General features: G+C 37.9%; 1 protein-coding gene across 2 annotated transcripts in view; it reads right to left on the bottom strand.

Annotated features, from left to right (window-relative positions):
- Positions 1-853: 853 nt before the first annotated feature.
- Positions 854-11,911, bottom strand: part of LOC107091501 (FYVE, RhoGEF and PH domain-containing protein 5-like) — a 46,850-nt gene continuing 35,792 nt past the window's right edge. Inside the window, exons 13-21 of one of the 2 annotated variants that reach the window (XM_015385457.1) lie at positions 9,052-9,135; positions 8,872-8,951; positions 7,948-8,044; positions 7,555-7,692; positions 6,068-6,170; positions 5,839-5,975; positions 5,299-5,427; positions 4,772-4,926; positions 854-2,301 (exon numbers count right to left, since the gene is read on the bottom strand). In XM_015385457.1, coding sequence (XP_015240943.1) covers positions 2,265-2,301; positions 4,772-4,926; positions 5,299-5,427; positions 5,839-5,975; positions 6,068-6,170; positions 7,555-7,692; positions 7,948-8,044; positions 8,872-8,951; positions 9,052-9,135 — 960 coding nt within the window. In that variant the 3' untranslated portion in view covers positions 854-2,264. The remainder of the gene's footprint in view (positions 2,302-4,771; positions 4,927-5,298; positions 5,428-5,838; positions 5,976-6,067; positions 6,171-7,554; positions 7,693-7,947; positions 8,045-8,871; positions 8,952-9,051; positions 9,136-11,911) is intronic. The other variant, XM_015385458.1, reaches the window with a different exon arrangement.

Raw genomic sequence — 11,911 nt, 5'->3', positions numbered from 1 at the left:
TACACCCTACTCAAAACAAAAAAAAATCATTAAAAATCCACAGTTTGCAATAAAATACCGAAAAAAATAAAAAAATGTCAAGAAATACATCTTGCATATCTTAGAATTGTTTTAGATGATTTACTAAATAATTCAAAGAAAGAACAAATCTTTATACTTGAATGCCATATACTGAGGCAGTTGAATACACCATAAGATGCTCAAACATGCATAGATTCATGCCAAACTTGGCAATCTTTACCATAATCAAAGGATAAATAACTGTCCCAATCATTCCAGAAATGATTCACTTTGTATTAGATTTTTTCCTGCCTCACAAAGTAGGCAGCAGCTTGACAAAGCCATGATGGCAATTATTTTACATTATTATGGTATCGGCCGATACTGCACAGCCAGGTATCGGGTATCGGTATCGGGGCCAAAAAATGGCATCGGCGCAACACTAGTTTTCAGGTATGATAAAGCCTCCAAATAAGCGATTCGTTTCAGAGAAAAATAATAATAAACATTCGAATTACAATAGGCCTTCGCAGCGCTTCGCTGCTCGGGCCTAATTATCCATCTATACAGTATAGAACTGAATTGGAATGGATAGGGAATGCAAAGCTTCCCCCTGCTGGATGTAATATATACTATCCTCACTTGTGTTTGCTTGTTTCAGACATGGCTTTAGACACATGATTTATCACCAACCAAATTAATACTGCTATTATAATTGTGGATACTCCTAAGACAGAGGGGATGGAGTGTATGCCTTCATCTTGATCTTTTTATCTTCAACTTAATCATTCATTTAAAACACCAGGAGGCTTTACAGTGACAAACAGATGAAAAAAAAAAACACATTTAAAAGTTGTTTTATTTTTAGATGCTTCTATGTACAAAAACATTTACAATGCACTAGATGAAAGATATACAATCCATTACAGCAGTGCTGATGTGAGGAGATGAGTAGGAATGGTGAAAAACATATATCAGAGATAAAAACGGGTTGAAGAGTGAAGCTTTTGAGAGTAAAATATAACTGCTTTTAGGTCCACTGTTAGTGCTATGAATGTCTATATTAGTTACAGTAAATGAAATGAACCCAGGGCTCTTTCTTCGAATAAGCCAGATCACTTTAATCCAGCTGAAATGATAATATTTTATCGAGCAGCATATACGGTAGAAGATAATGCTTCAGTAAAAATGTCACAAATACTATATTCTTCTGTGTTTGAGTAGTAGCTATAACATCTAGGAGAAGATTTAAAAAAGTTTTTTCTCATACAGTACTGTGATAATATAAAGGATATGACATACATTTAATTTCAGGCACATTCAATAATAGTAGCAAATTTAACTGCATTCAACTGGAAGAAGTCAAATGGCACTTCAGAACAGGATGTCCAACGTAGTTAACGTGTAAAAATGTACAGATTAAAGTACAAAGCATAGTTGATAAAGTTTGTTGACCTACTTTGGATATGCACGCATGCTGAAGGTCATGTTTTGTACAATGAATTAAAGAATAAAACTTCACACGAGTCAAAAAGTTTACATACAGTGATGAATAAAATGAATCCTTACTTAGAGCATCATATAACACCAATTTTATACAAATAAATCCAATGTTTCACTTGTATATCTGCAGTGTATACTTCACTATATATATATTCAGAACAAGAAGTGAAATGATGGAAAAGAGTTCATCGCTTACAGTGCATGGATATTGCTTAGCAGCTGCTTTGAGTTTTGCTGCAAAGAGTTGCTGGTCCAGCCTAATGCATTTTTAATTTGAAATAAATTACATTTTAATCCTGTAGTGTAAAAACTCGATGATGCTTATAAAGATTAAAATGCAAAGACATATTCTTGAAAAGTTGGCATAGCTGTAGGGTAGATTTCTGTAGGAAGATTGTTGTAAAATGTTGAAAAAGAGAAAAAAAATCCAGAAAACCTCTGTCGCAGGCGCACTGCTGTTCAGTGTTTCCATGCTGCATCTTAATAATAAAAGGGTCCAACGATCTTTTGCCTGCAATGTTTATATTAAAACAAAACAAGAAGATCTTCACAGACAAATAATTGGAGTTATCTGTAATTCAGTTCCATGCCACTGGGCGGCAGCCTTCTCTAAACTCCAGTGCTTCCATTTCAGTATCTCCATAGATATCAGATGTGCTGAATCTTTAATGATGGTCAGCAGGTAGTTTTGTTTTACATTTTCCTCACGGGAGTCCTAGAAGCTGCACACAGCAGGGATTTTTCACCCCAGTGAGCAGATGCTATAAAACTGTAGCCTCTTCTATGGCGTTGACCCATCTGAAAAGCAAAAATGAAACATGCTGACAGTCTTATTGAAAATTGTTCTGTTTATTCCATGCAGATATTCAGCTTTTAACATGGTACTGATAGCAGTATTTTTTTTTAGGTCATTGCTGAGATACTTCTATATAAAGCACATTTTGGATAAGTGCATGAATAAAAATGACTATTTCAGAGATTCTGCAACTTGCTGTGGAATTTAATCGCAGTGATGTTAGGAATGGGGCAAAATCGATCATGTACAACTATGGTTCAAAGAAAGTGCACTTTGTCTCTCAGTTTCTGCCAAACGTCAAATACTCAACCATTATCCCAGTCTCCAAGAAATTCACCAGCACAGGGATTGGGTGCAAAGTGTTCATATAAGACCTTTTGCAATGGGTGTCAAAACATATGCAAGAGCCTACAAGCCCCCTGCTGGACCCTCTGTGGTTCATTTATGAGGCAAACACCTCCTGGACATCCAGGAAGGTACACCAGGATCAGCTGAGCCTTTAACAACATCAGCTTTGACAACTCACACCTGAAGCTCACCCAGTTAACAATGCCTGCCTCCATCTGTCAGTGGATAATCAGGATCCTGACTGTCTCTGGGGATCTGACTTGGTCATCACACAGGGATACTGTTTGGAAGATGGCCTAAAGGAAACTGTATGTCCTGTGACAACTTAGGAAGTATAACCATCAACAGGAGCTGATGATCTTTTAGTACACTGCCACCATTTATTCTGTCCTATATCTTTCTATCTCTGTGGGATTTGTCTCTTAAGCAAAATAATAAAGCTTAATACTGAAAAGCTTTTCCTTAAGAGCATGTTTGAACTAGAATCACATTCATTGTTTGTGGGAACAAACTTATTATAGAAAGAAGATATTGTTTCAGCCTAGGGTTTTTTATTGATATAACCACAGCTAACTCCAACATTAATTAATGCATCTTACAGATTTATAAATCACGACTTTTAAATAAAGGCTGAAAGGAGAAGAAAAACAACTTTCAAGTTGAGGGCACTAACTGCAACATCTAGAGTCTCACTGCTTCTAGTCTTGTGGCAAAATTGAAATAAAGAAAAACCAAAAATAACCATCAGAATAACTTGAATCTCACAAAAGTACTAAATAAAATTCTATGCACTGCAAAAAACGGAAATAAGTAAAATTTTTTCCTAAAATAAGTTCCTTTTTCCTAAATTGAGGAGAAAACTGAGACACTCTGCCAATGGAAGTGGAAAATGTACATTTAAAATAGGAAAAAAAAAATATTGCATTGTCTTATTCTAAGTGCATACTATCTAATTACCGTATTTTAAGAGTAAAAATAATCATTCCTATGGCAAAGCATCTCATTTACCTAGTCAAATTAAGGGCAAATATACTTGTACACATGTAAGAAATTTCTACTTAAATCTAGATAATTTTTCAAGTGTATAAATGAACAAATGAAAGGCAGACATTGTTTTTTAACCATGCTTCAACAGAATGATTTAAAAAAAATTAACCTATTGACCCGGGCCTGTACAAAAATGATAATGTCAACTTAATATTTTGTTACACAAAAAATGTAGAATTTGGACATACAGGACAGATGGCTTGTATTTTTTAAACAGACAAACAGGAGGATGATCACGGTTTCCAGTATTTTGTTGCCATTCCTATTATCCATCTCTTTGATTTGTCATTAAATTTCCTCCTGTTGTCATGTCCAGGGGATATGACTACAGTCTTATGGATCTTAAAATTCTGAACAATATGAGCAGCTTTAGTTACAGGAAGATCAAGCTGCTTGGAGATGCTATTACAGCCTTTACTTTTAAATTACTTGTCTATAATTTTCTATCTAATCTCCTGAGACAAATGTTTTCCTTCCCTCATCTGGTCCATGTTGAGTGTGAGACACACCATATTACCAAAAGCACACTACCTGTAGCCTCATATATAGACCCCCTGACCTGTTACAAGATTGTAGACACCTGTGGTGCTAAGTAGTGGACACACCTTAATCTGACATGTCTTTTGGTCACATTATTCTTAGTCTTTTCTAGGGGTACATGCATTTTTACTTCCGGCCTTTTTTTTATGGGTTTATTATTTTAAATAATTCTATTGAAGCACTTTGAAAAGCAATTTCTGACTTTTATTTTTTCTTTTCAGCAGTATTTTTATGCGACCCTTGTTTATAAACAACCATGGGTCACAGAAAGAAATAACTTCTTTCATTAAACGTGATGTCCCAACAATTTTGTCCTTGTGTCTATGTCTTTCTCTTGATAATTATTAGATTTCATCCTCTTACATAGGTGTTCTCTCCCTTTATTATTGAACCTACATAGGACACCATCTTCTTAACATTTTAATACGACAATTAAAAGAAAGGATGACTTACCAAAATTAAACCAGAGGTGTGTATTCTAAATAAATACATAAAAAAACAAATTTGATCTACAAAGAGGGCGATGTCCACACTGACCTGCGTGCAGTGTGTTGATCATCAGCTCTAAAGGTGTAGTAGAGGGTTTTCTTGTGGTATAACTGAAACACGTTGCTGCCTTCTTCTCCATCTGGTCTCTCGGTCAGCTTCACAGTGAAGCCCTGCAGAGGTAGACTTTCCGAAGCCACTTTATCCTGAAGAAAACACAGTTAAACACTGAACATGGTGCAAATTACAAATAGAAACATTGCTGGTAGGAGCTACAACAAAAGTGTGTCTTTTGTGTTTCAAAAGGAGCGAAGCAGGGAAACAAACAGAGGTACTTTTGTGGGAAGAAAGAGCAAGCGAGCACAGAGAATCCCACTATTATTAATTCAGTGATTTGCAAGTGAAACTGAGAGAGCTTGAAAAAGGTTGAATATTTCCCGGCATGAGGAGGCGAAAAAGAATAGATGTTGCAAAGAAAGGAAATGCCCTTTTTGATTGAGCTAGAATGGGGCGGCATAATGATAAAAGGATCATAAGAGTGTTTTGGGGCTGGTGCGGGAGACTCTGTGCCCCCTCACCTCACGGGATGTGAAGGTGTAGAGCACCTTATCTTTGAGGAGGAACCACAGCCTCTTCCACTTCCTTTTGCTCTTCTTCCGACGCTGGAGGCTGCCGCTCATGGTGGATCCATCCACCCCAAGTGACACCTGATGAGATTCATGCAACAACAGCAGAAAAGTCATAATAAAGACATTAACATTAATCATTAGCATCAGATGTCTTTGGAAGGATGGTTTTATAATGTTGCCTTTTTAGTACAACATTTTAAAACATAACCGACTGTAAAGAAGGTGAAATGAACTTTCCTGGCAACTGTTTTTAACATTAACCTCAGCAATCATGAGTGCCACAGATTCCAATTCATAATGCAGCAAAAGCAGGATGAAGGTCCCGGATGGTCTAGTGGTCAGGATTCAGCCCAGGTTCCATTTCCAAGCAGGGAACATCCCTTTTTTTATGTCTTAGAAGTGGAGTAGTGTGAGGCAAAAGCTGATCGCTGAAACTAGAATACTTTGAATTCACAGAGCAAAATATGTGCAACAGGGGATCAATCCCACCTGACTGAGATTGGAGATGCTTTTTCTGGATTTCCACAAACTGGGAGGCTGCAGACTTTGAAAAACGGCAGAGAGGGGCCGACTGGCCCTATGAGTCCGAGGGCTGGAGTTACCACATGCTCCCGATATGCTGCCACCTGCAAACATGCACAACAGTAATGATCTGCTGCAATAGCAAGTAGAAATACCTGCTTTCTCTAGTCTCAACTTTTATAATTAAAGTGTTCACCTCTTTTTCTGAGCTCAGCATAGCAGTGATCACAAACTTTGGCCATTCTGTCTTTAAGGTACTTCAGAGGATATCTGTTCCTAGAACAAGCTCGACACACCACCTGTTCAAAGACATAAAACAGATTACTGTGCTTTATGTGAGATTCTCAAGACAGCTTTATTCCAGCTAAGGTCTATGGGAGCAACTGCAAACTTACACAGGAGTCACAAATTATGGCTCAGTATCAAAACACCAGTAACCTCTTGAATAAGCTCAAACTGAAAAAATAATTTAAAACGTGTTTAAATGCTCAATGCATATACTGATCCTCTTAGAAAATAAAATAGATATATTTGTTAATGAAAACAAATGAGCAAATATATTGGCAGAACAAAGACCTCTGATGAAATCTGTTGAAAAATGCACTGTGATTACAGTTGCATCTCAGAAGCCTTAGATAAATTAGAAAAGACAAAGTAAAGTCTGAGTAGCAGAGGAATAAAATAAAAGGGACTAAATTATTTAAATATAGTGTTAAAATCAGTTTAAAATGTTGCATTCTTAGAGTGACCTTAAACACGCTTAAAGACAGGTGAAAATAAAAGGAATGGTCTTTAGAAACTAAATTGTAAGCAGATTGGCATTTAAAATGCCCTAGAAAGGAAAGGTGTTTTTTGTCCGTGTGGTTCACATTAAAATACCCAGCAGCGTTGCTGGGACTCCCGTACCATTGAAGCGGAGGAGGGATGTCACAACAATGATCTTAGATAATCATGGTTCATAAATCAGTAAAAAAAAAAAAAAAAAAAAAATATTTGAATCCTGGGTGTCTTGTAAAATATAAAGTGTTGATGTTGTATTAAGTCCAAACAGCTGTGTAATAACACTGAGAGTGTAAATTTAGACTTATTCACGTTGTTAATTTGTAATGTTAACATTTAGCATTTACAAAAGCTTATTTGCATGGGATAAAAACACACAAAACAGTATTACTCTTTGGACAAACCTGTCTAGTGAAGAAATAAGTTACTCATAACTTCGTATGGCTTTAAACAAGAAAACTATTGTTTGGCAAATCAATGTCTTCAGGTGGACGTTTCGTTCCCCCACATAGGAAAAATCAAGCTGATTGAGCAGCTGACCTCCAGGTGACTCAGGCTGGTATGTTTTCATTTAACCCTTCAATGACCATTTTTGCAAATATGCAACAAACCCTTTGTATTACGTACACAGCCAAGATAGCATGTGCAGTATCAGTTATTACACATCTAGAGTTGACTTAGGAACTTTTAGTGAGCTCTTGTTTCCGTTACAAGATATATGGATCTATGGATATACATTAAGGTGTCAAGGGGTTACAGTAAGTCATTATCTGAAACAAGGTTTTGTACATGTTAAGTGTATTCTCCACACTTTGGATAGCTCAACCCACAAAACGCAGCAGTGTTGATGATGTCATCAGCTTTAGCTGAGAAAAATCAGTATTTGTTACTAAAATGCCTTACCTTTCCACAGGCGTTACAGTGGTGTCGTCTGAGTGTAAGGCTGAAATCTGAGGTACAGTTCATGCACATCATAACCTGGGAAACCGGCACAAGCACAGGAGCAGCCTCACCAAGAGCCATCCATAGTTTCTCACGAGCCTGTTGGAACAGCATATTAATGTAGCTGAAACGTCACAGCAAGAAACTTTCTAATTATCAGAACTAATATTGTTAATTCCAACATACAGATTCCTGCAGACTATTTGCAGTTTGTTTTTGTCAGTTCAAACTCTATTAACATTAAGCTATTCAAAATTGCTTTAATTAGTTTATTTGAAACACTCAGACAAAATGAGGTTAATGCAAATTTGCTCTCTAGTGAAAATTATTTCATCACACAATTTTCTATGCTACCTCACTGCAGGGACCACCAAAAGTGCAGAGTCCTGCAGCATGGTCTGCAATGGCTCGACTCAAAGTGTGGAACCAGTCCTCTCGCTCTCCAACCGAACTGAAAAAAAAAATGTATATCTTAAACGTAATAGTTACAAAACACTTGAGACTTCAAAGCGTATGCTCCCAAAAGAAAAAGCTTTTAAAATGATTTTATGCAAGGAGATCTATAAAGAAATCAACTGGTCGCAAATATCTGCGTTCAGCTTGATCAGCTCAAATCATTTAAAAAATTGAAAAATTCAACTTTTTTTTTTAGTTTAGACTAAAACATAATCAAGGTTTTAAAAATACACTTTGGTTTAAAATTTGGAAGGAAAAAACTCCTCAGTTTGCTCTTTTGCAGGACCAGTTTGGATGTCAAACTGAAGTCAGAAGAAGAAAGCCAATTCAAATAGCTTTCTGTTTTCAAGACATGGCTGCTCTAAAACGCTCTAAAAGAGGAATCTTCCAGCAGATAACAAGAAGGCTACACAGTCTAAAGCCAGGTTGTTGTTTTTTTATCCTTTCAAGCTTTCAATGCCTGTCTGTTATGAAATATTCAGGATTTTGCATGTTGTACGGTAAAGGATATAAAAGTCTACATTTTCAAAGACAGAAAGTTCTGTTTGAGAAGCTACGCTACCTATGCTAACTTTAATAGTTTCTTAAGTAAGCAAAAGCTTATAGTAATTTTGTCTTTTCGTTAAATTACAAGTGCAATTTTGTTTTACAGCATTTGCTTCCTCTCAAACAGCATCATGCTACCCTGTCTCTTAATATAAATAATTCATGACTACTCACAGCAGGAGCAGTAGGAAAAATATGAAATAAAAAGCTAGATAGCTAAGATCTGGAGTTGTAATTATAAATAAACAATAGTTGCAGGCTGTTTCAGTTGCTCACCTGGCAGAGAGAGTTATAGTGATGTCAGACACCTCAATCCGAAGACAGTTAAGCACACCTTCCAGGATGGGTTTGCTCACCTGTGTGTGCAAAGCAAAAAGCACAAAACAAGGGTGACAGTTTGCATGTGTATACATGGGAAAGAAGTTGAGTTCGCTCAATCATTTAAGGTTTGCTCACCTTCATCCCTGAAAGGGAAAGGGTGTTTTTAAGTCTGTATTTTCCATCCTGCTGGGGGTAGGTATACAGCATGATATCATTCATCTGTTCAGAATAGAAGGAAAAAAAGTAAATGAACAAAACATATTAAAAAAACAATTAGTTTTTGAATCCTTAGTTATGCAGTATAACACCTGTAGTACCATTACACTGACACAAGGTGGGGGTGTGACACTGACAGATATCTAACAGCCTTGTCTTTTAACGTTCACTATTTGAAGGAATAGTAATGTTTTTGTTGTGTCTGAGTATTTATGGGCAGTCAGTGTATTTCCCACAGGTGAAAACACTCCAAGTTCAGAAATTCAAGAAGCATTTCTCTATTAAATTGAAGCTTGGATACACACAGCTAAAGTTTTGAAAAAAACAACATTAACAATTAATTTGAATTAAAATTATATATTTTTTATTTTTTCCCCCAGAGTTTCTTTAAACTTAGTGTTTTACTATTCCCATGTCTACACATCAATTAAAAGAAATGTTTATTTGAATATGGGAATAAAGAGTTCTAATGCCCTGAACACACTGAGCCCATTGTTTTATAAAACATAACAGACAAAAGACATGACATCATTGGTCACACCTAATGTGTGGTCTAAACATCCGCTGGGGCCCTACAGGCAGCATCCAGGAATTCTCCACCCTGCTCTGGACTCCCCTCACCTTAAGAGCCCCGTCAGGTTGAAAAGAACCAGGACTGGGTGGGACCTGCCACCTTCAGCACAACAACAAAAACACAAACAGCCTCAGCAAACCTTTTTCATTCCATCATTATTTTTTTTTAAGCTAAGTGCTGGAGACAAAACTGCCTGGCTGCAACCTTTGGCCTGCAGCCACTGGGATTTAGGAGCTCCACCCTTTGCTGTTGGTTTACTGAAAGGTTCCTTCCACATAAATGCAGACAGGAGCTGAATTAACTGACTTCACAGGCTCAACCCATCAGCACAGACACCCACAAGCCCCCCATTTGCTCCTCAGACATTTACTTCTTCAGCTGTGACTTCTACTTTCCACTTCTTTTTTTCAGCTGTCTCCATCTGCCTGTTAATTCCTTATTCATTTGAAGCTGCCTTTATTTCTTCGGTGAGACAAGCGTTGCAAAATGGTTGCAGTTTCTGTCTGTCTCAGAGGGAATTGATGGCTTTCATCTTCACACTTTAGATTTCCTATCCTTAAAAGTCAATAAATAACAACTTTGCTTCTGGTAATGCAGACTTTATGGGGGAAAAAGGGCTTTATAGCAGTTGGGTTTAGCTGCAGGTGGAAGAAGGACTGAGAGCTGGATGGGATGGAGCAAAATGAAAAAAGATAAATTAATCCAGGGAGCATCTTTATGTTTAAGTTGGATTAACCAAGAGAAGCCCAAACCCTAAATGCTGCTCCTGCGGATATCTCCCTGAAACATATTTCATAACATGAGACAGCACTGATTGCGCATGGAACAATAGAGTGGGCTTCTCTATTTCACAAAATGTGTTTGTGTAACACCCCCACCCCTGCTTTGCCACCTCCTCCCCACATTCTACAGGGTGTCTGGCCTTCACTTCACTGTCAGTCCCTTCCCAATACACAGGAAGCCGGCATCCAGTGACCCACACCAAACATCCTGTAAGGAAGCGGGGCCCTTGAAAACAAGTCCTGAGAGGGGAGGAGAGGAGACAAGTGGAGAGGCAGAACCTTGCTGGATGGGTGTGGTGCTTAGTGGAGGTCCAGCAGCCTTGGCCTCCTGCCCCTCCACCCTAAAGCTCACCTACCTCCGCCCAACATTCCTGGACGCAGATTAAGCAGGCTGTGATTTCACTAGTGCCTGAATGATACAGCAGGTGCCTTAAACAAAGGAGCCTCAAAACTAAGGCTAAGGTCCAGGATTTACAATGGAGTTCTTCAGATCCTCTTCAAAAATAAACCCCAAACATAAAAAAACGGTTTTTGATGTTGTTTTGCCGGAATGGAAGTTTAAAGGTCATGGATAGCAATTATGTGACGTAGGTTGGAGGTGCACAGTGCAAACTTTGATGACATCGTATCCCTGTCATATATTGGTGACACAGTCAAGTTTCCCTATAGTTTCTTTATACTCATGCAGTCATGATCTGAACATCGCAATTAATTCCTTTTGATGGAGTTTCCTAAAACATCTCCCAGTGTAGTGTATGTGTTCACAAACTACATGTGTTAACACCCTGTAGCTTCCATTAAAAGTTAAAAAAACACTAAGATTGTCCGCCCTAACATCTCAATCCCTCAATCACTGTGTATAGTGGGGACTATATACTGTAGTGGACTTTATACTGAACTCAGTTAACTGATCTTTCGGACAGTTAATCACTACTTTCCACTCCTTGTTGGTCATGTAACTTCACCTCCCCGAATGGTGCCTGCGGCATCTTTGTTATTTGTCACCGTTGTCGGGTAGCGAAAGCCATAGGCGACAGCGGGCCACCGTGACAACTAATTCTATGACACATTTCGAGGAGAGCTCTCCTTGCAAAGCATTGCTGGAAATGTCTGCTCATCTAGTGACCATCGATGATCACAACTTTCATCCACTAGACATTCGGACACTCATATAAAATGGCGTAACCACTATATAGTACCATATATATTGGTAAGGATGTACATTTGGACACATTCTATTAAATTGTCAATGAATAGGATATTTTAAGTTAGCCTGACGAGTCTGATACTGCTCCATAGAGCTGTGATTATGGGGCGTGTTTCGAACGAACCAGGAAAAAAAATGCCTCTGCACTCAATTGGATAGACCTACAACCAATAAGAGCAACGGCGTGCGTGACGTATGTTAAGCGAGGCATAGTTG

Source organism: Cyprinodon variegatus, unplaced genomic scaffold, assembly GCF_000732505.1.
Source record: "Cyprinodon variegatus isolate N-32 unplaced genomic scaffold, C_variegatus-1.0 Scaffold340, whole genome shotgun sequence".
Taxonomy (NCBI): domain Eukaryota; kingdom Metazoa; phylum Chordata; class Actinopteri; order Cyprinodontiformes; family Cyprinodontidae; genus Cyprinodon; species Cyprinodon variegatus.
The sequence above is the reverse complement of the archived record's forward strand: the minus strand, read 5'-3'. Positions and strand labels throughout refer to the sequence as shown.